The sequence below is a fragment of the Podarcis liolepis genome, assembly GCF_965112155.1.
Source record: "Podarcis liolepis genome assembly, chromosome: 13".
NCBI classification, from domain to species: Eukaryota; Metazoa; Chordata; class Lepidosauria; order Squamata; family Lacertidae; genus Podarcis; species Podarcis liolepis.
Window position 1 is genome coordinate 25,129,033 of NC_139573.1, and position 26,638 is coordinate 25,155,670.

A 26,638-nucleotide genomic window follows, 5' to 3' on the forward strand; every position below is an offset into this window, starting at 1 on the left:
CTGGGTGGTAGGCTAAGCTGAGAGATAGCGACTAGCTCAGGGGTCAGCAAACTTTTTCAGCAGGGGCCTGGTCCACTGTCCCTCAGACCTTGTGGGGGGCCAGACTATATTGTGAAAAGAAAGAAAGAAGAAGAACGAATTCCTATGCCCCACAAATAACCCAGAGACACATTTTAAATAAAAGGACACATTCTACTCATGTAAAAATTTGCAGGCCAGATTTAGAAGGTGATTGGGCCGGATCTGGCCCCCGGGCCTTAGTTTGCCTATCCATGGACTAGCTCATGGTCACCAAGGGGCTATCCTTCCCTCTTTCCAGGCATGACCCATGATTTAAAGGACCATGTCTGAGCCCTTTTTAAAATCTTGCTCCAGAGTTTTCCCTGTTAAAACCTGCTCTTTAAAGCTCAATGAAAGCAGACATAAATCTTTGGAAAACCCGAATTGATGTTTGCTCCAATTCGGCTTTAAAGAGTGGGTTTTCACAGGACAAAAAGAGAGAGAGGGAAAAAACACCGCTTGGGTATGAAACATTAAACTGAGGACCTCTGGCTAGAAAAAGCAGGGCAAAAGGTAGGTGTAGATAAGCCCTAAAAGAAGTTCATGGTTCTGAACCTGACTTTTCCAAGTCCTACCCTGACACTACACCATGCTGGCTCCATACTGTCTCATACAACAGAATATGTGATATATTCAAATAGGTTCAATGCATTGTCCTAAAGAGCTGTTGGGGAGGTGGGTGGCATTGTGGGTTAAACCACAGAGCCTAGGACTTGCCGATCAGAAGGTCGGCAGTTTGAATCCTCGCAACGGGGTGAGCTCCCATTGCTTGATCCCTGCTCCTGCCAACCTAGCAGTTTGAAAGCACGTCAAAGTGCAAGTAGATAAATAGGTACCACTCTGGTGGGAAGGTAAATAGCATTTCCATGCACCTCTCTGGTTCGCCAGAAGCGGCTTAGTCATGCTGGCCACATGACCCGGAAGCTGTCTGCGGACAAACGCCAGCTCCCTTGGCCTATAGAGCGAGATGACCGCGCAACACCAGAGTCATCCACGACTGGACATAACGGTCAGGGGTCCCTTTACCTTTAAAGAGCTGTTAATCAGGAACGTTCTGTGCAGCTGCAGTAAATGAATGTCATTAAAGCTAAAAACCCCCAATCAATTAGACTGATTTGCTCAGTAGCTAAACTGAATCACAGGTGAACTGTCTTCTGATTTCATTATACTGTATTTTGGTTCACTGAGCTATTTTTGTTTGTTTCCTGTTAGATAAAGAAACTAGGCCCTGAAATTTAAAGAAGATGAGAGATGCTGATACATTAATAATTTCCCAATCATTGATCACCATGAATTTTCAAAATATCCAACTATCTTTATTTCTAAGGACACCTTTCAAGACAGAAATGGTCATTAAACCAACATTACTTACATCTACAGTTCACCACATAGCTTGGCCCCAACTAAGAGCCAAATGCTAAGTTGGAGCTTGAACAGCAAGCTCAAGAGATCCAAGTCAAATCTCTACCCACTCCATTTGCCAATGCTGCTGCCAGCATCACTTTGACAAATCTACCCTGAATCCTTCCAATAGGATGGGTCAGGTAGGTCACAATACCTTCTAACAGTCCAGTCATATCCCTCTGTTGGACTCTCATTGTTAAATCAAATCACATGAATCATGATCAAGTGAAGGAGAGACTAATCACTTTTAACCTTTGAGTTGTTTTGCATATTGCAAATTCATTGGCCATCGCAGCATGGAGAAAGCACAGGCACGTGAAGCACCCTCAGCAACGCTGGGTTCCCTCGTTTTGCCCAAACTGCTGAGGTTCTGTCCCATTAATGTGCAAAGCACTTGCTGAAATTTCAGAATTCAGCAGATGTTGTTTTCAGGGCTTATTCTGTTGCAGCCAGCCAGCCAGCCAGAAGCATGTGATCGAAATCCTCATTTCTCTTGGCTGCAGAGCTTAATCCGAGCTATACTGTTCCTGTTTTGTACAGCAGGACAGCACAGGATTATGTAAAGCGACAAAATAGAAGAGGCTGCTTTTGCATATGCACAGAGTATTCTTCACAGCTATCTTTGGTAAAGCAGCAAGAGGCAGAGCTGCTAACACAGAGAACTGGATTGAACTAGGTACCTCTCACTTATGAGAGTGTTACTTACTTCTCCCTATTTACTCTTTCTGTACAATTCAAAATGATATACATCTCTTTTGCATACCACCAACTATTGTACTGAACGCAAAAAAAGTACTCGCTGCTTAATTTTTCCTCTCTAGTGTGGAAGACAATTCATTTCCCTAAGTGAAATATTGGCTTTTGGGGAGGTCCAGGCTTTCTTACAAGCCTGGGCTTGCTGTACATGTTACATAAGCTGCACCACCCTGATTTCCATGGAAACCACCTTTAAGAGGTAGCCAACTGTTGGCAACCTCAGAACATGCTACAGACATTTGTCACAACTTACTCTTGCAGGATCCCTTGTACTTTTCAGCTAGCATGAATAGTGTGGAGAGGAGATGGACACGTGGGGGGTGCAGAAGGAGGGAGATCACGATTTCCCCGTCCCCCCTGCTTGTCTGCTTGCTTCCTCTCTCTCTTTCTCTCTCTCTCTCTCCCCCTCCCCATGCAGTGAAGAGACATGGACACAGGATGTCACTGTATCACAACTGCAGCATAATGAATTATGGGGAATGGCAGAGGACTATGGGAGAGAGGTGAAAGGCCATTGAATCCCCCAGAAACAGGAGCCCAAACTCTTGCTTGCGGGTTAGGTATCCTGGCAGATGCCATGGTCTGGGCTGAATGCTGCCGGGTGGAGCAGCCTGCCTGGTATGCTCAACTCTTTCATCTGTCCTAGAGAGATAGATGACACCCTCGCTTGCGCTCCCCCTCTTCAAACTCCAGCTCCATAGGGTGTGTGTGGCACAGGAGAAGAGGCGGAGCGTCACGCTTAGACCCGGTAATGCCTGGCAGACACCCCGGCTGCACTCTGGACAGTTTCACCAGACAGCAGCAGAAGCAAGCAAGGAAGCGAGCGAGAGAGAGAGAGAGAGACTGGGCACTCCAGAGATCCTTCAGCACAGCAGGAAGTAAGTACCAGGTGGAGTCCGCGGTGCCAGGGTGGGGGACTAGGTCCTGGTGCTCTGTTACCTGGGCTGCAGACAGCAGAGTCCTGATGGAACAATCTGACAGGTGGCTTCCATTCAAATAACCATGGGTCTGCCTGCTACCCTAGTGCATTCAGACAGTTTGCAAAGGTGTTCTCGGGTACGGAATGCAAGAGAACAGTCCAACTGTGTAAGCCAAAGCCAGAATAAAGGGCAAGAAATAATTATCTACACTGACTAATCAGTACAGAGTGTTCATTCTAAAAAGTGTCCCTGGTTTTTGTCTGGGCGATTGATGTGTGAGGAATTGCAGTGCAGTGCAGCAGAAATGTGCAGGAAGAGGCAGGTGTTAAGGGCTGGTGCAATGTGGAATTCTAGCAGTGTCCATCGTTTGCCTGCTACTGTTTTATACTTCTTTCCCACCTCTTTCCAGTTATGTCTTGTACTGTGTATGTTCATGTTGCCACCTCATAAGTGGCTGTCAGTATCAGGGGTGATGAAATGTGCAGAACATTGATGTCACATTGCACATTATGTTATAGTACATGCCCCCGGGAAGGGAGAAGAACAAATACAAAGGGGCAGCTCAGTGTCCCTTGTGTCTAGTTCCACACTACATTTACTGGCCAAAGTTATTGGGAATTTGAGTAAAAACCTCTATAAATCCCAGAGGGGTTTTCTCTCTCATCCAATACTCACAATTAAGGTTTCTTTGCAGTTATCTGATCCATGATGCCCAATAAGAATATGGTAATATACAGGTGTATGTACCAACAGGAGTGAATGCACCCCCCCCCCGCCCCGTGCCCTGTGGTCCCCCTCAATCTTTGTTTTTCAAAGGAAACATATACTTGCCTTCATATCCAGCAGTGATCAGTGGCAGACTTTGGGTTCTCACATTTCAGCGGCGCCCTGTGCGACGCTAAAGTTCACTCCCCCCACCTCGCACGCTCTGTTCTACATCATTATTGCAGCGCCCCCTGTTGCACGGTGCCCAGAGCGACCAAACCAGTCGTGCTACCCTAAAACCGCCTCTGCAGGGATCACTTATTTATCCCTGTTTCAGGTAGGCTGCATTCCATTTTATCAAAAGTGTATTGGAAGTTTCCTATTCAAATTTTCCAGCACCTGAAAAAACAGTTTCTAAAAAGGAAGAAAAGAAAAAAAAGCCCTAGGGGAGTGTGTGTGGCTTTGTGATGTACGAGGGTCAGTCAATTAGCATGGAACACATTTGGTTTGTGTTGGTTAACCAATATACAGTAGCAAATTTTCTCTTTAGCTCAGTCCTGTCGGGAAGATTGTGCATCCAACCAAAACAGGGTCTGTGTTTGCACAGTGTTCTGACTACTCTAATCAGCTAGGTCTGTGCACCGGCATGTATGAACACATGTAGCTGTCTTATATGCTTTCAGACCATTGGGCCTCTGTAGCCCAATATTATCTACTACAACTGGTAACATTTTACCAAGATCTCAGGCAAATATAATTCCTTGCCCTACTTCCCAAGCTTTAACTGGAGATCCTGCACAGACAAAAAAACACTTTCACTGAGCTGAGGCCCTCCAAAATAACAGAGGCAATTCAGAACTACTGCTATGCTTATGATGATGCCTTTTCCCTGCTTGAACCCACAGCAGCTTCTTGTCCACAGTTAGCAGATGGCCAGAGTCCTTCATTGTGAGCGGAAAGTACCAGGCTGCTGTCGACAACACACTCCTGCTGCTACAGCTTGCAGCAGTGTAGAAAACTGATAGCTCCTATCCTGTGCATCAGTAAAAAGCACAAAAAATGTCACCAGACATGATGGTTGTATGAACTGGCCTGCACAGTTTTAACTGCTATGGGGAGAATGTGTGCTTAAAACATAGCTGTCAACTTTTCCCTTTTCTTGTGAGGAATCCTATTCGGAATAAGGGAATTTCCCTTAAAAAAAGGAAACATTGACAGCTATGGCTTAACAGCCTTCTGTGATTGTTCTCTGTGTTTAACTGAACCACTAAACAAGGTCTCTGCACATTCCAACATTGTTTTTTATAAACAACACACAACTAAATTCCGTGCAAAAAACGAATTAGTCAACTTCTATATAAAATAAAATAAATGTATGCAGATCTATTCTTATTTTTCATTAACTACCTCACCAACATGGTGAAAGGGGGAATGTATGCAAGGCACTGAATCTCTGAAACCCTGGGAATCCTGCTCAGCCCTTACCCTTGTTTCTGAAATTTCACCAGCTATCTGCAAGCCTACCCAGAACATTAAGGACTAGACACTTACTAGTCCTTACAGGTCTAGCAACTTCACAAGCCCTGGTCTAAACTTGCACAGATAAACAGAATACCTTTGTCCTTTAGAAATTACAACAGGAAAGAGGGATACCTATCTACTTGTAATTTTCTTCCTTTGGGCATAAGCAGTGCTTTAAATAAAGAATGTAGTGAGTATTTCACAAGGAGTTTGAGCTTGTAAAGGAGTTGTTTTCTAAAACCGATTGTTCTCACCTAGTAAGCTTAGTTCCTCCTGAATAGTTATTCCTTAACTGCTAGTATTTCGTTAGAATCAAGGAGGAACTAATGAGAATGAAGGCAAGGCGGGGTAACCAATTTGCATTGCAAAAAAGAAAGGAAATCACCAAAAAAGAATTGCATAAAAGATACCTTAATTTATATGTATTGATGCAAATTTAGAAAATGTTTTCTATAATTTCAAAATACACCTCCCTGTATGGAGTGAGGCTGTGGACAGGCGGCCTATGCACTTGCTCAGTCTGCTCCCAGGCGTTGCTAACTGTTGATGGGCAGCTTCAAGGCACTTGGTTTTCCTTCTTATATTTCTTCATCTTTAAACCAAATGGCCATTCAAACTGCAGAAACACACCTTCATATAGAGAGCTGTCCTTCCAAGAAAGAATTGACCTCTGTAGAGTAGATCATATGGCCATCCAAAGCAAGGTTTGGAGGTCAGATTTCAAAGCAGGAGGGGAAGCAAAAAGCACAAACGTGAGAGGAGTTGTCTCCTTCAAAAATGGAAGAATGGCCTTATCTTCTGAATCTCTCTGACCTTTCTTAAGGTCAGAGACAGACTCTGTTCACTTACATGAGTAGAAAATTCACCATAGAACTCACATGCCCTTTAAACAAGGAAGCAGAATTTCACAGAAATTGTGGCAAAGCATCAAACAGACCAGCTGGGTCTACCTTTATTAGTAGTGGGGTAGCAGCAAGGTTTATCTGTGGGCTGCATCTATAGGTAGAGCGAATGAAGAGGGGACTTAATGAAAAGTTTTCCTCTTTCGACTAGTGAAAAATGGTCTCTTTTGCCCTGTGCAAACGAATGGTACCTGAGTGAAACAGGCCTCAGATTTGCTCGGTTACCAGGGCAACCGCCTCCCCTTCAACCCTGCTTTGCGTGCAAGGATTGTCCTGAGAGGCAGATTGGGTTCCTTGCAAGTGTCCAAGCCCACATGATCGATCACAGCCAAGTGGCATGCAGCAGCAGCCGCGAATGGGCGGGCCAAATATTTGTTGCTTTGCCTGTAACTGGAGAGTATTCTGTGAAGTCTTGGTTGGTGTCTCTGCCACTCATTTGGAAGAGATACAGCCGCGATGGGAGATGAGACTTCCTTCACTTCACACTGAAGCTTAAGGGAGAGGAGATTTATAGTTAGTAGCAATAAAAACACACTGTGCTTTTATTTACTATTGTAAATAATAATAATAATCCAGTGCTGAGCAAGTGGGGTGTGCGAGGGCTGCAGGGGAGAGGAGGGGGAAGTGCTGTTGCACAGCCCTGTGTTTTTACTTTGGGCTTAAAATCATTTGAGGTGGGAAAGCCCACAAACGATGAGTCCTTGTACCATGTTTTTATTTTATTTTTCACACAGTGATCTATTTGTGTGAAATTGCCCCTATGCATGAGAGAAACCAGAAAGTTATCGCATCAGAGGGGTCATAAAATGGATGTGGTACCTTTTCATTTGCTAGGGCTAATAAAAGCAAGACGCCCTACAAGCATGTACAAAATGACTACTGCTCCCACCACTGAATAGCCAACACCAGACCCTACACCACTGATCTAGCTCATCCAGACTTCCAGGCACCCTTGAGCCCTGAGCTTATTTATTTATTTATTTATTTAAGCATCTTTCTCTCTCCCTTTCACATTTGCCTCTGTTTACTGGGCTTATCTCTAGGAGCAGACTAGGCAGGAGAGGGGAAAAGGAGAGGGTGGTTGGACCTTGCCATGCCCTTTCCCTCTGCCTCTAGAAGCTTGGAAACGGATCTCCAGTGGCTTTAAGAGCGTGTCAATCCCATTTAGGCCCAAATCCCCATGAACTTTCCTAGCCTGTAAGAGAGGACGCTTGGCATGGAATCAGAAGGCAGGCACTCTGGCAGCAGCTAAGCAAAGGGGGCTGCAGGCGACTGTGTCCATCTTCCGTGGGGCACCAAAAATGTAATTTAGAACATGACATAGAGCCAGTCTGCTCACCCGCTAGAACTGGACCGCAAAAAGAGTGTGTAGAAAGAAGTCACCATCAAAGAGATTTTCCATTCTGCCTTCCAGCATTCTAGAGTTCTACACAGTTCTGCAACCGGGACAATGTTCTATAAGTGGAATTAGTTAGGGAGATTGATACACTTTAGCTAACGCCTTGCTAAATTTGGAATATGTGTGTATGGAGTGGGAGAGGGGGAAGGGACTAGAATCAAAAATTGTGGCTCAAAGAATCCCAGGAATACTACAGAGGCAGTGCATCCAATCTGCTGTAGATGAAACTGTTTCAGCGTGTTTGGCCTGGCCCACTCATAATGTAGACTACGTAGATGGAAACAACAAGCTGTTACAATACATCTACATGCAAGACTTCCCACAGTTGACATGCAAGGATTAAGAGGGCAAAGGATACAGTATATGCCCTTTCTAGGGTTAGAGTTGCATCTACGCATATACAGAGTACCTTTGCTTGACTTCCATCACAGATGCTGGATTGGCTCAGCTGAGGGAGGTCTAATACCTCTCTTTTTTTGGCAGCCCCAGGTGGGGAGGAGCAGTGGATGTTTGGGGCAATCAGGGTAGGTAGACATTGGCTGTGTGGAAAAACCTGCCTGGAGAGGAAGAGCAAACTTGGGCTCCTGTTGTGCATCTATCTATCTGCCAGAGACTCGCCTTGAGTTTCTGTATTAAATTTCATTGATAAATAATTACCGTATTTTTTGCACCATAACACTCACTTTTTTCCTCCTAGAAAGTAAGGGGAAATGTCTGTGCGTGTTATGGAGGGAATGCCTACGGGTGGCATGCCTATGGATTTTCCTCCTCTAAAAACTATGTGTGTGTTATGGTCGGGTGCGTGTTATAGAGTGAAAAATTGGGTATATTAAATCTATTAATTGTGTGCTTAATTTATATACAATATATATATAAACATATCTGTGTATATTAAATAATATAAACTATATTGCAAACAGTTTAATTCACAATATAGAAATTTAATTCCGTGTGTGGCCTGCAGGTTCTGTGCTGAAGTGCTCTTGCAGACCTCTTCGTCTGAGAGGCTGGACTGCCCTGAGCTAAGAGCAGACAAAGACCGCAAGGCTCTTAGTCTGAGTACAGAAGGCTAGCTAGTTTAGATGTACTCTGTGTGGCAATGCACAGAAACTAGAATCCATATCCAAACACTGCACTGTGAAAAACAATGGCAGCTGTTTCTTATGGGATGATCACATGCATTCCTATTTAGTGGATGAGCATGATGACACACACATATGGTTTTATTTATCTGTGTGAAAACTATAAATCCCCCCCCCCTCTCTCTCTCACACACACAAAACAACAACAACAACACAGAATGAATTATATTAGGAGGTGTTTATAAGTAACTTGGATTGACATTATTTCCCCTGGTTCTATATGCTCCTGTTCTGGCAACTAGTCAGGAGGACTTTAAAAGTCTGGCTGTTTGGCAAGCCTAAAATTGCTTCCTGGTGTCCTAAATGAGCAAAGGCATGGAGCTAGAGGCACCTTTTAAACTACCCATAAAGAGGAACGCATTGCAACTTAATCCACATTTACTATTTTCCCTCAAAACTGCTGAAATTGGATTGAGTGGTCGCGCTGTGCATTCAGACAGATTGTGTGATATGTTGCTGGTCTCATAACTGCATAACTACTTCAGCATCATAATAATAACAGTCCAAATCCACTCAGCTCACATGCCTGCCACATCAATGTGGATGTGTGAATGAATTTACCTTCAGTTAGGGCTAGAATGCCTAGTCAAATAGATTAATCCATCAAAAAGTTTTGACTGATGAAAAGGTGTCCTGAATTACTCAGGCAGTAGATTTTGCAAACTTTTTTTTTTATAAAAAAAATGTAAGTACTTAAGTGCAGATGACATCTTGAAAGAGGTGGCTCCTCCTGTGTGAAAGAGAAGAGGAAGGATGCCCTTTCAAGATGATGTTTTCTGAATGAATTGTAAGATTGACACCACCTTCAACTGAAAGGACTTCTTTCTACTTTTCCTTCTGAGAGGTAATTCCTTTTGAAAGAATTCAGCCCAGAAATATCATCTAAGTGGAGAACTAAAGCATGCTTAAAAAAACCCAACTGGACCCTGGAGACGTGGGATGGAACTGGGAATTCATAATGTGCAACATTCAGATGTGGACATTGGGGGACAGGGGCAGGGAAGTCAAATTCAGGATGAAATTACACAGTATGTAGGTTTCTGCTCCGTGGTTGCCCCAAGGCCATCTGGACCAATTCATACTTTTCATGGTGTATAAAGAGTGCCAGGCATGTGTGTTCTTCTGTTTCAAGGTCACTGAGAGGTTTCCAGGGTATCTAAACATCCTGGGGAGCTGCGGGGGAAGCAAAGAAAAGCAAAGGCTCATCCTAGAGACCTTTTGCAGCTATAGGATGGCTCTGTTTATTGCCTTGGCCCAAGAGACACCAAATAGTGAGGAGAATGCGTCATCACCATATGTTGAGGGGAAAGAGGGGAGGTAAATGACTTCCTTCCCCGTTCTGCAAATGGGACTTGAGATTGGTGGGTGGTGAGGGCACATCTGCATGGTAGGGAACCATTACCAAGCTTCTTGCAATCTGAAACAAACTCCTGGGACATTAAGTGCAGGAGAAACTAGTCCTTGGAAAAACGAGGAATTTTTGAGAACCCAGCAAAAAGTAAAAAAAAAATGTTTGGGCAATATGAGTGACCATACCTCCATAGGAGTGCCATTAGATGCTCTCTCCCTCCCCACCAGGAAAGAAGGAGTGAGTGAAGATCTGCAACAGGAACAAGTGGGGAATAAAGATCTACATCAGGATCTGCTGCTCCTGTGGATCCTGCTGCCTGAGGTGGTCACCTCACTTTGCCTCATGGGTGGGCTGGCCCTGCTGCTTGGACCATGTGAAGAGCTGTTTTGAGTAACAAAAACAACAACATTTTTTTATTTGTACTCTTCTGACTAGGGTGCCTTAAAAAAACCAAATCACCTTGGTTAGGACTAATTTTGTTTGCTACATTTGGATTTCTTGTGCTGTTTGGTTGTTTTCAATTACTTTTGACTTAGGAGAATTGAAATGTTATATATTCGTATATATGTAGAGAACTGGCTTTCTGCTGTCCTCCCCTGCCCAACGCAATTCATTTCAGGCTGTACTTAGCAATTTCTTCCTGTGTTTCTTGCAGGTTGGTCATGGACCTGTCCTCAGGCATGGAGGCCCAGGCTCTCCTAGAAGACATGTTGGAAATCACGGCCCAGAGTTTGGTGCACATGGAGGTGTCTGAGCACTACCACATCATCAAGGAGTTGGGCAAGGGGAAATATGGGCAGGTGGTGCTGGTGACTCACAGGAAGAGAGGTAAGGGTGGATTACCTTGTGTGCTCTGGCAACTCCACTCACCAACAGGCTGTTTATGTTGAAAGGGCAACTAGAGATGAGAATACTTCAGTGGCCAGGTGTGCCACTGTTGCTGTTGGAGAAGGTTGGACCACTTGCCATAACCAATGGGTGTGGTAACAATTTCAAATTACTATGTGTGATCTGTGGTCAGCCAATCATGCACAGCAGTGGTCATGGACAGAACTGGGCATTTTTTTTTTAAAAAAAAACCCCACTCTATTCAGTCACTCGTTTCATTCATTTATTAAGCTTATGAATCACTTGTCACCTGAAGGTCCCCAAGTGGGTGACAAGACCTCTACTGTGGGCATTTGGTGCGAAACAACTTATCATTGCCTGTGGAAGCATTCACCTTTCATCTCGTGACTGTAGAAAGAGTGCCCAAACAATTTCAAACAAACTCCACATATCAAGCAACATTCTTGACCCAGTCCTTAGTGGTTTCACTGAAGCCCATTTTAATGAAAATATCATTGTGAATGTAATCCTTACAACTTGTCTTGCGCCTAAAAGATTTATGGGCCCCAAAAAGCATGAATGGGACTGATTCTTCCCAATTTTGAAATTCAGAATTAACAGCATAATCCTACCCGCCTATATTCATAAGTAAGTTAGGTAAAGGTAAAGGGGCCCCGACCATTATGTCCAATCGTGACCGACTCTGGGGTAGCGGCACTCATCTTGCTTTATTGGCCGAGGAAGCCGGAGTACAGCTTCCGGGTCATGTGGCCAAGATGACTAAGCCGCTTCTGGTGAACCAGAGCAGAGCACGGAAACGCTGTTTACCTTCCCGCTGGAGCGGTACCTATTTATCTACTTGCACTTTGATGTGCTTTCGAACTGCTAGGTTGGCAGGAGCATGGACCGAACAACGGGAGCTCACCCCGTCGTGGGGATTCAAACTGCCGACCTTCTGATTGGCAAGTCCTAGGCTCTGTGGTTTAACCCACATCAAATGGGACTTACTCCCAGGTCAATGGGGCTAAGAACTCCCTTCAATGCAGGAATTTTATCTAAAGCATCCATGACAGTTGGCCATCCAACCTCTGCTTAATAACCGCCAATGAAGGAGATTCCATTACCTTCCGAGGCAGTCTATTCCACTGTCCAGCAGCGCTTACTGTCAGAAAGTTTTCCCTGATGTTCTCCAAGAATTCTCAGAGATTATAGACAGAGGTTCTGAGATTACACCCGCAAGCTCTTTTAGTATGATTGGGTGCAGCTCATCAGGCTCTAGATAGATAGGATGAGCTGCTGCAAATCCCTGCTTTCTAAATCCAAGTCTTGTTCAAGTGTTTGAAAGGGAACACCCTCATCTCCTCACTGCCCCCTCATTTTGTTGCTACTGCAATTCCCCCTCTTCTAATCCATGTTTAGCTATAATGGTTGAACTCGTATCTTAATTATCTCACATGTATGAGTGCTGTATGTTAAAGAGACTTCACCTTAAAGGTAAAGGTAAAGGTACCCCTGCCCGTACGGGCCAGTCTTGAGAGACTCTAGGGTTGTGCGCTCATCTCACTCTAGAGGCCGGGAGCCAGCGCTGTCCACAGACACTTCCAGGTCACGTGGCCAGCGTGACAAAGCTGCTCTGGCGAGCCAGCGCAGCACACACGGAAACGCCGTTTACATTTCCGCTAGTAAGTGCTCCCTATTTATCTACTTGCACCCGGGGGTGCTTTCGAACTGCTAGGTTGGCAGGCGCTGGGACCAAGCAACGGGAGCGCACCCCGCCGCGGGGATTCGAACCGCCGACCATGCGATCGGCAAGTCCTAGGCGCTGAGGTTTTACCCACAGTGCCACCCACGTCCCTCATGTTATGTTAAAGAGACTTCACCTTACTTGATTTAATTGATAGATGTAATCCCTCTCCTCCCACTATCCATATATATATATATATATATATATATATATATATATATATATGCAATTGGAGTAACACTATGTTTTAGTTGTCTGTTGTGGAAATTCATTTACTGTTATTAAAGTAGTATTATCTCAATGTCTCATTCACTTTTGCATCTTTCAACCTCCCTCAGGGACCCCCATGGCTCTCAAGTTGCTGCCAAAGGCGAGCACTAAACTGGAGAATTTCTTGTATGAATACTGTGTGGCCCTCTCACTCTCCACACACCCTGCCATCGTTGGAATGTTTGGCATCGCCATAGAGTCCAGCCAGCACTATGGTTTTCTCTATGAGGCAGCCTTGCACAAGGACCTCATCTCCATTATCAAGCCCAAGGTAAGGCGTACACACGCACATCCAATGCAAAGCTTAGGTCCCAGCACCCCATGCCTGGGTCTCCTTGGGAAGGAAGGGCAGGATAAAAATACAGTCATACTTTGGATCCGAATGCCTTGGTACTCGGATGTTTTGGCTCCCAAATGTCGTAAACCCAGAAGTGAGTGTTCTGGTTTGCGAATGTTCTTTGGAACCCAAATGTCTGATGGGGCTTCCGCGGCTTCCAATTGGCTGCAGGAGCTTCTGAATGTTTTTGGAAGTTGAACAGACTTCTGGAACAGATTCTGTTCGACTTCCAATGTATGACTGTATAATGAAGGAATGAATAATTGGCTTCAGCTAGGAATTCTACCAACACATACGTGGTTTTATTTCTGAAATCGTGAAATGGCTGTTAGTTAAACAAATTACAGCAGGATTTCAAAACAAAAAATCCATAGATTAAACAAAAGCAGTGGGGCAAAGCCTTTTGAAGCTTGCAGCTGAATGTGTCTCGAGATATTTTAACATGGGTTGATGCGGTCATGGTGGCATCACAGAGAGAAAGGAAATGTGATGTTTATTTTTAAATGCCTGTTGAGATTTTGTGGCTTTATTCAAGAGCAGAAAAGGGCTTGTGTTTTAGTGGCAGAGCCTAAACGCTTATGAGGAAGTGAGGAGACCCGACATGATAAAAACACATGCCTTTCTCTTCTCTGACCAGGCTGGTATCCCTGAGCCAGCAGCCAAGCTCTGTGCCAAACAGCTGGTGAGTGCACTGGACTTCATCCACAGCCGGGGCCTTGTCTATCGAGATGTCAAGCCTGAGAACATCCTCCTTTTCGATCGCCATTGCCACTGCATCAAACTGACAGATTTCGGCCTGACGCGGCCCCAGGGCACCCTTCTGCGCCTGGTGGTTGGGATCATCCCTTACACTGCACCTGAGCTGAGCCGTGGCACCGGTGACTCCCCAGGCCTGCCCATTGATGCCAGCCTGGATGCCTGGGCCCTTGGAGTGCTGATCTTCTGCCTGCTCACCGGCTACTTCCCTTGGGAGAAGACGTTGCCTGAGGATTCCTTCTTTGATGACTTTGTGATATGGCAACAGTCCGGCCTAGATGAAGACTTGCCATATCACTGGCGCCCTCTGTCGCCAGATGCCGTCGCCATGTTGCGGAGCCTTCTGGCTCTGGAGCCCACAAAGCGCGGTCCCATCCGCCGGGTTCTCAGCTACCTTGACCGGCCATGGAGAGCAGAAGTGGCGGCCAAAGACCCCTAGCACAATAAAGCAGAGCAGGAATCCGTTTTATGAGGCTGGGGAGAGAAAAGCACTAAGCAACTCATCCAAATACAAAGATACTTGCAGGAATTCAAATGTTATGTGCTCTTGGCTGGGTTATTTCACAACATTCCCCAAGGAACGTAACACTGGACATTCAGATTTCAGGAGGAGACAAAATGTGTATTCTGTATGCCGTGTGTCTGATCTTCTGGCGCACTTAGTGGCTAAGCATCCTTGTGCTAAGAACAGACTCATGTTATATCCCCAAAGGTAAACTCATTTTTCCACAGGCTGCAGAAGCTGATATTGCCCACCTTCTGCCCATCTTCGTCACATCATTTGGGAAAGGCTTGGCATTCCTTGGATGTGAGGAGTGTTAAAGGCTTTTAAGGACATTTACAGTTTCAAACTTTCATAGTGCAACCATACATAAACCTTTATCATGTATACATGGTATTTTTAATTTCATTATCTGTATAGTTTTCATGCTCTGAATTGAGAGTCACTTTTCTCTGAGGGCTCATTCACACTTCTACTCATCCTGCACGTTGGAAAGCATGGGTCCTAGCGGCTTCCCGCTTGTCCCATGTTTTCTAGGCACAGCTCTGAGTGGTTTTGTACCACTGCTTTCCTGAGGAAAAGCTGCTCTTTAGCACTGAATTGGAGCAAACGTCAATCCAGAGAAAACCCGATTGATGTTTGTTCCGATTCAGCAGTAAACAGTGGGTTTTCCCCAGGGAACATCGCAGGGAAGCAGAAATGTGGATGAGCCCTGAATGTACAGTGGCAAAAGTTATAGGCTGCCAGCCAGGTTCACATTTCACCTGAGTCCACTAGGTGTCCTTAAGAAAGCTTTTAGTGTCTACAATATAGGAATCTAATACAGTACTAGTCTATCTTTGACAGGCTGCTGTAGAGATTGTTGAAATACTGGGTTGGATCCAGACTAACTTAGTTGCACTCAGGCTCCATTGAAATCAATGTGGAAAATTAAGTCATGGTTTCACTTAAGTCTTGCTGATTTCAGTGATATGCATAACTTCTTTTAAAGAAAGAAGGAAAAGGCCTAAGAGCAAAACTCAGTTGAACGCACTTTCCTCAAGATACTGGTTCTACTGTTCCTCTCCCTACTTCTTTTAAAGATTCCTTACAACAAAATGTTTTTTCCAGTAAATAGTCATAGTAAGCTATGCAGCCTGCATTTAAGACAGTGGTGCTCTGTCTTGATTCATGCTCTATATTTCACACTGCAGTTAGTACCTCATAAAAGAGGTACTAATTTTACCACAATGTCCCTTACTGCTGCGAATGACCTTTGGGGAAATGTTTCGCAACTCTCTTCCTCTTTCCGTTTATCACAGATAGCATTTTTAAAGTTTGAAAGCAGAAGGCATCCACAAATCGACCAGTTGCTCAGGTACCTCATTTCCATTGCCTCCACCACCGTCCACTGCCTGCCAACCTTCTCCAACATTAAGTAGACATCTTCCCTGACTATTTTATATCCCCGATATGTGTTCCCCACTTTGTATAAAGAGATCTGGATCACCTACTGTAGTAAGTGATGTGGATTCCATTTGTGTGCACTTTTCTATTTCTTTCTTTCTTTTTTTAAAAAAAGATATATAACATACCCAGCAGCTCATTTGCAAGGAAGAAAGACACAATTACACAACATACAGTGGTACCTCGGGTTACATACGTTTCAGGATACATACACTTCAGGTTACAGACTCCGCTAACCCAGAAATAGTACCTCGGGTTAAGAACTTTGCTTCAGGATGAGAACAGAAATCGTGCTCCAGCGGCGTGGCGGCAGTGGGAGGCCCCATTAGCTAAAGTGGTGCTTCAGGTTAAGAACAGTTTCAGGTTAAGAACGGACCTCTGGAACGAATTAAGTACTTAACCCGAGGTACCACTGTATAGAGAAAGAAAGAGATGATGGAAAATTTTAAAATAGACTATTGGGATGGAATCAAAAGGTGATGAGCTGTGCTTTTTTCTATTAAAAAAAAAAGGTGCCAGTACTCACCATGAAGTTGTTACAGTAAGTGCCACACTTTTTAACAACAAAAAAGAGGTGTTGGTATTGCGTACCCTTGAGTACCCCCTGGGGGAAAAAAAGCACTGGTGTTGATGCCAATTATGTTCCAGCATTCAGCTAATTTCTCATCACTAGTGCACATAGAATGCATTCCTAGAAATATCAGCAAATTTCTTTGTCCCATCAATTTCTGTGCTGTGATGAAGTTCTGTTGTTCTAATGGAATAATCACCATATTGCAAATCTTCACTCACTACTGTCCTCCCTCCACGCCCCGATGGGTACATTTAAAATATTTTGTGCGCTCCTCAAATTATCTAAATTCTAGAGGACAAATACATTTGTAAACACATTTATGGTGCAAACAGCAACGATAACCAAATGTATTTATTAAGACCAACTAAAAACCCGAAATAAAAAGAGTCTTGCAGGATCAGACAAAACACCTTTCTAGCCCAGCATCCCATTTCTCACAGTGGGCAACTGGATGCCAGTGGTGATGGTCCTTTACATTAGCAAAGCTGGTGATTAATCTTAGATGGGTGCTGGGAATTTAAGTGCCCATCTAAAATGCATATCCATTGTATTTATTTATACCTTATAAGGGACTCTACCAGAAACACTCAAAGCTACAAACATGAGCCTGACCAAACTGCGGGAGGTGGTGGAAGACAGGAGTGCCTGGTGTGCTCTGGTCCATGGGGTCACGAAGAGTCGGACACGACTAAACAACTAAACAACAACAACCAGAAACACTGCTAGAAACAGATTAGAATAATTGTTGGTTTTTATTAAAGTGTTTTAAGACCTCTTTCACCCCAGCATGCCCTTCTGCATCTGAGATCTTACTACTTCAGGCCTGCAAGGCTCATCGTCTGAGTACAGAAGGCTAGATAGTTTAGATGTACTCTGTGTGGCAATTCACAGAAACTAGAATCCATATCAGGCACCGTCTAACATAATCAAATCTGTATGATGTATGTCCCCTGTATGCCCCCAACTACAACAACTACATATTGCCTAAATAAATCTTCCCTCCTCTTGTTTTAAATTATTTTGCTTAACATGTATGCACAAGAAGAATTATGATGAACACAAAAGTTTGTACACTTCTTTGTGACTTCTTAGCTAGTCCTAATAAAAGTATGATGATACTGCTGCTGTTTGAATTTTTTCTAGTGGACTGACATGGCTGCCCACAAGTTAATTTGTTATATAGGTACTCCTGTCAGGGAGCCCTGATTGGTCAGGTAACCACAGGGAGTGTACAGGCAGGTGGAAGTCCAGTTCACATCAAGTCTTCAATATGAACATGCAGAAAGGCAAGTGATAGAACACAGAATCTGAGCCCCACCCACTTGACAACTCAGCACTCAATGGGTACCCACTCCTTGGCCAATGGTTGACCAGTTTTAATCCAAAAGGGCTGTCTTACTCATATGTGACATTTCCAACATGGAAGCAGGAACTTTGGGATGAGACTTTGAATGGTGGAAGCTCAAAGTATGAGCTATCTTTAAATAGGTTGGCCCTATTGGGAGTTGGGCCAAAACCACTTTGAGCTGGATATGCCTCAGAATGTGGTTCACACTTGGCCTCTCCTCTCCCTACCTGTCACCCCCCCCCCCGCAAATAGTACCATGAGGGGAGCAGCAGGGTAAGAGTTGGGGAAGGTCCTTTTAACACTGGAAGCATACCCTCCAACATTTCTCCAATGAAAATAGGAGGAGGTCACTTCCAACTCTGCAATTCTATGATGAATAACAATAATGTTATTATTTATACCTCACCCATCTCACTGGGTTGCCCCAGCCACTTCCAACATATATACGAACATAATAAAACATCAAACATTAGAAACTTCCCCATACAGGTCTGCCTTCAGATGCCTTTTAAAAGTTGTATAGTTACTTATCTCCTTGGCTTGAGGGGTGTGTGGTTCACATAACTTTGTAACCTTCAACATCTCTCCAGTGAAAATAGGAATGTCCTAAAGAAAAGTGGGGCATTTTGGCATCAAACCAGAAACCGGGGCTGCTTCTGTAAATCCAGGACTGTCCCTGGAAAATAGGGGCACTTGGAGGGTCTGTGGAAATTCAAAAGAAGACTTCTTTTTCCCTTTGGGGAAGATGATGGATACTGAGTACTCAATTGGACTGTTTGAGCAAACTGAAAGCTTGAAAACCACATCAAGGTTTATCAGGTACTTGACTTGAGGACTCAAAGGCAGAACTCAGGCATAGGTTGTGTACACATTATCATTTACCCTGGTTGTGGTGCACTCCCACTGCTGGTGTTTGAAGCCGTTAGCCACAATCCACGTATATGCTGTAGTTTCTTTGATGTACTTTCCCTCAAAACAGCATCAATCCAAAAGCAAAATTTAAGCCACATTAGCTTTTTTAAAAAAAGCCTCCCTTCCCCATGTGACCAAAGTAACCTCCCGCTTCTATTAAAAACAACATTGACATGGTTTGAAATTAATGAGTTTAGGGCAATAGCAAGTTTGGTCCTCATCCAATTCCAAATAGGGCCAGCCTATTTGAAGGGGGGCAGGTCATTCCTGGGCATTATTAGCCAAAGGTCAAATTCACACCATACATTTAAAGCACTATGGCACTACTTTAAACAACCATGGCTTCCTCCGAAGAATCCTGGGAAGTGTAGTTTGTTAAGGGTACTGAGAGTTGTGAGGAGACCTCTGTTCCACTCCCAGAGCTACAATCCCCAGTGTTCCCTCAGAAGAGGAAGTGCTTGTTAAAACATTCTGGGAATCTCTGGATGATTGATGGCTTCATGAACTGAAACAACGTGATACATATATTCACAAGTTTTGGGAGTTCAGAACTGAAATTTTGTTTAAAAAATGATTTTGGGGGAGGATGCTTAAAAAAACCACAACAGAATTAAAAGGTGATAAACTCTAAGGTAATAATGGCAAACTCGACAACTTATGACTCTCCCCTCTCACTACCTAAACACACTAAATTCATCAATATCCCAAAATGTAAGAAGATACTTTTTAAACAATAATCTTAAAAAACCCAACAATGCTGGATTATAAATGTACAATTTTGCAATTGAAAATTTGAATTAGGGAAATCAGCATGTTCATTTCCTTCCTCTTCAACTTCAGTAGCATGTAGAAACTCCTTGCTTAGAATTATTCCTTTCTTAAAGGGAAAGTCGAGCTTAAGGTGCGTGCCTTCCTGCACAGGTGTTGCCCTGATCAGTAACACATCCATCAGCTCTGCCTTGTCTCTGTGTTCCTTGGGGACCGCTCAGCGCTGACAATTGGACTGCTGAAACCAACGCAGTAAGGCCTGCTGAAATCCATTCACCAAAGAAGGGGAGCGGGAGGGGAAAATGTTGGTGGTTTGGCAATGAATGTTAGGGGTCTAGAAATGGATCTTTCCACCCTTGTCAGCCTGTCATAGTAGCAGCTGCTGTGGCTGCAAAGCAGAGCAGAGAGGTGTTTGTAAATATACCGATCTGTTCGCAGCCTTGCCGCCTGCAGGGTGGGAGGCCACTGGCCTTGTGCCTGGATCCGTGAAAGGGCAACACTTCGGCTAATGCAGTGGGGCGGATTCAGTTATGTCCTGAAAGAGGCATCGAGTGGCTGTTAAGGGGGAGGGAAGGGTCAGGAATCTGTGCCTCTTGAGGACAGAATAAAGAGATAACAAGGAGGGCGAAGCAGAAAGCAGGTGGGAACTCAAGCCTGGGTGAGAAGAGCTTTCTCTTTTTAATTTATTATTTCCATCTGTATGCCATTTTTCCAGCTCTGTCGTTCTCAAAGCGGTGCACCCCGACATAAAAAAAAAGAAGCAAATGATTCTGACTGCACAATCTCAGCATATTCCTTTAAGGGGAAGAAGTTAGAAACAGGAAGCAAGTACCCAAGGGAGGGTGAAGTTTCTTCATAGTTCCTTTTTTTACTTCCTAGTTCCCTATTTCATTCTAGCCCCCATCTGGCTTTTTTAATGCTGCTTTTTCAATGCATAGTGGTTTTGAAAGGACAAATAAGTGGGTATCCCAGAGTCCCCACATCTTGTAACTAGTAGTTGTAGCATCAAGGGTCAGTGGCGTAGCGTGGGGGGTGCAGGGGGGCCAGCCGCACCGGGCGCAACATCTGGGGATTAGGGGGCGCAAATCCACGGGTTAGGGGGCGCAAATCCATGGGTTAGGGGGCACAAATCCATGGGTTAGGGGGCGCAAATTACTTGCCTTGCCCCGGGTGCTGACAACCCACGCTACGCCACTGTCAAGGGTGATACTACATACCATCTGAAGGCAGGTCCTGCTTTGAGCATGCAAAACGAGGTGCCTGCTTTCTTCATTGGCCTGGTTCACACATAAAAACATGTGTTTATTAAACCATGGATAAGTGCCATGTATGAACCCATCTCAGCAGGTTAACAAAGGTTTCTGAAAGGTTGCTCATTAACCAAGCTTTTTAGTTGGTTTATAAACCTTACCTAGTGTTGTAGCTAAGGCTGTGTATTCATTAGTGGCTTGAAATGCAAGGTTGTCTGCTGTTTCAAGCCACTTATGATTCATTATATGCACACTGTTGAACACACCAGAAATTGGGTGGGGATGTATTCACTGAAAGTGCTTTAACTGTTTGGTTTTGCTGTGTTTACAACCCCTGTGAACTCCAATGAAGTTGTCATCTGCACATGTGCAATGGTTACCTCCAATGTAAACACCACAGCTTACGTTTTCAAATTGGGCAGAAACTGCTTTGAGGGAAAACAATACAACAATAGAACAAACAGCACCATTTCCCAAGAAACTACAGGATACACATGAATTGTGGCTAACATCATGCATACGCAGCTTCAAACACCAGCGAAGTCTGAGTAAACTGTAATGTGACACAGCCTTAGTGTTACATGTGAGCCCAGATCTCCTTAACCAAGGTGAAGGAGTTGTCACTACTCTTTTTAGGTTGGCTAGTTTGTAAAAACTGTGAGGCCAAATCAGGAGAGATGGGTGAGGTGCTAAACAGGCTTTTGGAGTCAGGGATGGGCTGGACATGGAAATGAAAATCAAATCCTGAAAGACAGAAGTGTTACATGTTCCAGGTTCATGAGACCAGGAGGTGTGAAGACAGACTGTTCTGAGTGGGGTTGTGCCCTCCTGGAAGGAGCAGGTTCATAGTTTGGGAGTAGTCCTGGGGCCAACATTGTCGCTTGAGGCCCAGGTGGCCTTGGTGCCTATTTCCAACTAGAGTTGGTTTGCCAACTATGCCATTTTTGGATGGACATTACTTGGTCACAGTACACCATGCTCTGATAAGACAAGATTACTGCAATGCACTCTAGGCGGAGCTGCCTTTGATGCTGCTGGTGTCTTCAGAGATGGTCTTTGTTTTGTAATGGATCCTATTTCTTCCCTTTCAAAGTGCGTGTAACTGAAAGGCAGAATAGGCTATGGGCGTGCCTACGCTTATATGTAAACCAGACATAATTTATACCCTGGTTCCCTTCCACCAAGTAATCCTGGGAAACGTCATTTTGAAAGGAAGCAGCAACATCTGTGGTAAAACCCGAGCCCTTTACAGAACTACCATTCTGGAGTTCCCTGGGGAAAGCTACTGATGTTAATCTTTATAGCCCAATCCTATGCCTAATTACTCAGAGGTGAGAGTCCCAGTATTTTCAATGGGGGCTATTCCTAAGGTTGTAATGTGGGCCCTTCTCCCCATGGATGTAAAGGAGCCATTGTGTTTATGCTATTTTAGTATTAGGGAACTGTTGCATAGCTGTGTAGACTATGTGTCATTTATTTATCTGAAAAGGGGGCTGTGAAGAAAGGGAAGTGAAAAAGAGCAAAAGGAGCAAGAGCTCTGGTAACTGAGCCTAATCCAGCCCATGTACAAACAAAGCTCCTACAGATGTTTAGGGAAACTCTTAGTTCCTTGTCCCATCCCTTCACCCTGCCCTCAAAAACCTCTGCTATTTTACCCTCTCTAGACTGACAGAAGAGGGAACTATATCGTGTCTGTGTGGGACATGAGAGCCAGTGAGGTGTGATGCTTAGAGTATCAGACTAGGACCTGGGAGACCAGGTTTCGATCCTCACTTGGCCACAAAGCTCACCGGGTGATGGTGGGCCTGTCACTCACTCTCAGTCTAAGCTACCTCACAAGGTTGCTGTGAGGAGTAAATGAGGAGAGGGTGAACATGTAAACCACCTTGAGCTATAGAGGAAAAAAGTAGGGTTACCATATTTCAAAAAGTGAAAAAAGAAGTTGTTGAGCTTTCTTTTTTTTTGCCCAAAGTTGTTGAGCTATTTTTGAGGAAAAATGACACTGCCAACATTGGTTGCTACACTGCTTTAGACTGCAATATTCTGGGTATGTAAGGGAAATTCTGGATGTATGGCAATCCTAGAAAAAGGTGGGGTATAAATGCAATAAGTAAATATAAGTTTTGTTCAGTGAGCTGGGAATACCTCAGTTCATATATTATCTCCACCATGTGAATGTCCTAGAGGCCTTAGGCAAGTTAATGTATTTCCATTTCTAATGTGCAGTATGGGGACAATGATACTGGCCTACCTTATAGGCAACTGAAAGGATCACTGAGATAATAAATGAGAAGTGCATTGAACACTCAGTATTTATTGTATATTTTAATTGTCTCATAACCCAAGTTCTCTACGAAATGAACACTAAGCAATTTAAAACAAAAATGGCATGCTATGAAGCAGATAACATTGTAACACTAAAATCAACAAACAGAACATCAAGTGAATTTAATACTGGCCACCATCATATACGTCAGTCAGATGAAGAGCACAAAAGGCAAAACAAACCAATAATTTATATTTTAATGCCAAGGATTGTCGGCTGTCGGGATGTTTTCCCACCCCTAGGCGACACTGCCAGTTCTATACCAGGTCCTCTCTGCTTGAGAGAGCAAAGATTCCACCCAGATTCATTTAATCATTTTAAGATTACTTATATACTTTGGCTTTCCCCCAAGGAGTTCAAAAGGTGGCAAACACCTCTTTCTCCATTTTGCCTTCTCGACAACCCTGTTAGGCTAAGAAATAGTGACTGATGCATAATTACCCTGTGGGCTTCATGGATGAGCAGGGATTTGAACCTTAGTCTCTCAGGTCCTAGTCCAACACGCTCACCACTACACCACACTGGCTCCCATCCGATTAAGAACAAAGCACTGCCAATGTGTCCAGAGTCCCTTGCACTCTTAATCAGCCCAAAAGGATGTTGCTGTATAGAAAGAACTCAACCCCAGGGGAAAGACTGCTTCTCTGGCATTGATGGACTCGCTGGGAGATGCGCTGGGAGCCAGAGTTTATTTGCATGTTCTCATTGCACATAGTTAGCATTATTTCCATAAATGCAACAGATTCCAGGGGCCGCTGACAACTCCTGTTTCACTTAACCGAGACTACTAGTCTGCTGGGATGATCAAGCCCCTCAGTCTCTTTTAGTCATAAACGAGCTTCAAGTCATGGGATTTTGTCAGGATTTCTAAGCCTTAGGGGATTGCAAACAAACCATTTGATTTGTCAGTAAACCAAAATGCAAAATCAAATCCGATTGCTGGATGTTTACTCTTTGGCCTCTGAGTTTCGCAAACTAGCCTTTGTACATATTAACATAAGAAGAGACCTGCTGGATCATGTCAAAGGTCAGTCCAATATTCACTTCCCACAATGACTATGAGAAGCCTGTAAGCAGGATTTGACGGCAATATCTTTCCCCCACTTGTGTTCCACAGCAACTGGTAGAATTGTTGGTTTCCTGCACACCCACAGAACAGAAAATAATCTAAGAGTGGGGAACATTTTCAGTCTAGCATGCTTGAGTGTCACCTCTCCACACCCCAGCAAAAGCTCATGACATAAATTTGTTTCTTTTTAAGGTGTCACAAGTCTCTGTGTCATTTTCACTACAAGAGGCTAACATGGCTACACCTTTAGAAATTCATAAGGAAGATGGAACAGATAATTTTAATTGGATTTTTGTACCTTCCTCTGTATGGTGCTCTCTCTCTCTCTCTTTTAAAATGATTGACTCGATTACTGTGGAGGGAGCAATTTGCTTTGCCCACCCCAACACTGTATCTACTTTAAAGTATGGTTACAAAAGTTGGGTGCCACCCTCGCTCTCTCTTGGATGGTAGCCAGATTCCAGGGGGTTCCAGGCACTCACCCAGGGACTGTGCTCCTTGGGAGAATGGAAGATGTGGCAGAGACTTTCATAGCTTTTAAGAAATATGTTTTATTCACATATTTACACCTTCCGTCTGTGTAGAAGGAGTATAGATCTTACAACATGGTCACTTCAAGAGGGGCTAGTTCCCCACAGCAGTGCAGAACTGGAGTCAAAGGCAGGGGCACCAACTATAGGGGGCGATCACCCTCTGTGTTCCCCATCCCGGGTGGGGGCAGGATGCATAATGTGTCACTGGGCCCTCTTAATGTGGGGGGCAAGTTGGCAACCCTGGTCAAAGGCATCTCTCTCAGCCAGCCAGCCCAAGATGGATATGTGTGTCCTCCCCGTCCCGTCTTCTTCCCAGCACACGTTGCTTTCCAGACTGTCTTTTCCTGTCCCCTCAAACACTCCCCCATCAGAATGGCAACCTTATGCCTGCCCAGGCTCGATTCCTCTCAGGTGGGCCACCAACACCTTTTGTCATGTTAACACCTGTATCCCAGGTGAGGCCCTGGCTAGGAAATGAAGCTTTGCCTGTAATTTTCCACTAGCCTGCAATTTTCCCTTCATTACTACAAATAATAAAAATCCCGTTTATTAATTTCTATGGTTTAGCCACCTGCCACCCCCAAACTCACAGCACTGAGTATTGGGGGCCAGAAAAAGTTGACGTCTTGAACTGGGGGTTAGCTTCTCCTGGAAGAAAACTCCCTCTGCAACGGCACTCCACAAATGATGGCATGTGCAGCACTGTGTGCAGAAGTGCTAAGAATGTTTGGTGGCAGCAGAAAAAGCTGCTGGGTTGAGAGCAAGTGGCCAGGGTGATAATTGTAGACAGCTGTAATGTGGATTGCTAGGGCAGTGTGATAATGGCCCAGGACTGACAACAGAGGCCTCAACAGTCTAGAAACCTACCGTCATCGTCTGTACACACATTAAACTCATGCACATCCAGGTTTACGTGCTTGGCCAAAAATTTAGAAATAAGATAGGGGGTGGGTGTTGGGGGGGAGGGGACTTTGGCAATCCCAGCCCCAGTGAACCCAGTATGCTTTGACTACCTGTGATTTTGGCTTTTGGCACGACCCCTGGAACATAACCCCCGTGTAAGTTGTGGGCTTACTGCATTTCAAATCAATGTACGAATCTTGGCTCCACCTCATATTCTTAGCTTTATTGACATCCAAGTAAATGGAGAGCCCCCTCCCCCGTTCCTTAAGCATGCCCACATTTCATAGGATGCCAGAACTGGACGCCATCTGTTCGGAAAAGAGGAGAAATGCAAAGAAGTTCTTTCTGTGAGTGGGCGTTGTGGTGGCTGATGTAGGTGCCTTTTGCCTCACGGAAAGAACTGTGATTAGGCGCCAACTCCCAGAGGCGAAGGTCCCTTCGCCCCCCCTAAAATATTTGAGGGGACTAGCCCCCTGCGAGTTGATGGACATTGTCATTCAAATGTGCATGTGCCACATCTTGTGATTGATTATGCAGGGCGTTGTTTACTCCCCCCCCCCCCATTTTATTCAATTTGGCACACTCCTCTATCACTGCTCTTTCAAATGTGGCAGCCATATTACGACTGGCTCCCACAAGTTCCTTAAAATTCCAAATTTGCCCACTGGCCCCCATCGGTTGGCAAACCCTGAGTTAGGGTACAGTGCTAGGACTTGGGAGACCATATTTTAGATCCATTGTGATGGACTTACAAATTGTGTGTAGTTACTTTTGGGGGTTTCTTTTATCCCACAGAAAGCTGCCATCAGCTAGTCGATCTTGTCCTACCCAGGATGCCAGCACCATGCTTTCCTGACCAGGTTAAACTGAAACAAGGATTCAGCAAGTCCTATATGTTTCATGCTCTCTTTA

General features: G+C 44.4%; 2 protein-coding genes and 1 long non-coding RNA gene across 3 annotated transcripts in view; 2 read left to right on the forward strand and 1 right to left on the reverse strand.

The window, feature by feature from the left end:
* The first annotated feature begins 2,720 nt into the window (after positions 1 to 2,720).
* LOC310691929 (serine/threonine-protein kinase SBK2-like) lies at positions 2,721 to 17,733 on the forward strand. Its single transcript, XM_083472206.1, is given in 5 exon segments — positions 2,721 to 3,031; positions 3,034 to 3,098; positions 10,816 to 10,988; positions 13,071 to 13,273; positions 13,977 to 17,733. Coding segments are annotated over 5 exon segments (1,059 nt in total). The 5' UTR covers positions 2,721 to 2,971; the 3' UTR covers positions 14,535 to 17,733.
* On the reverse strand, positions 6,413 to 16,658 carry LOC310691931. Its single transcript, XR_014518612.1, has 3 exons — positions 16,570 to 16,658; positions 7,608 to 7,704; positions 6,413 to 6,759 (listed from the first exon to the last, which is right to left on the reverse strand). It is a non-coding gene; the product is annotated as an uncharacterized lncRNA (long non-coding RNA).
* Positions 17,734 to 19,781: 2,048 nt separating the features above from the next.
* Positions 19,782 to 26,638, forward strand: part of LOC310691928 (uncharacterized protein) — a 31,635-nt gene continuing 24,778 nt past the window's right edge. Inside the window, exon 1 of the mRNA XM_083472202.1 lies at positions 19,782 to 19,897. The gene's annotated coding sequence lies outside the window, so the exon portion shown is untranslated. The remainder of the gene's footprint in view (positions 19,898 to 26,638) is intronic.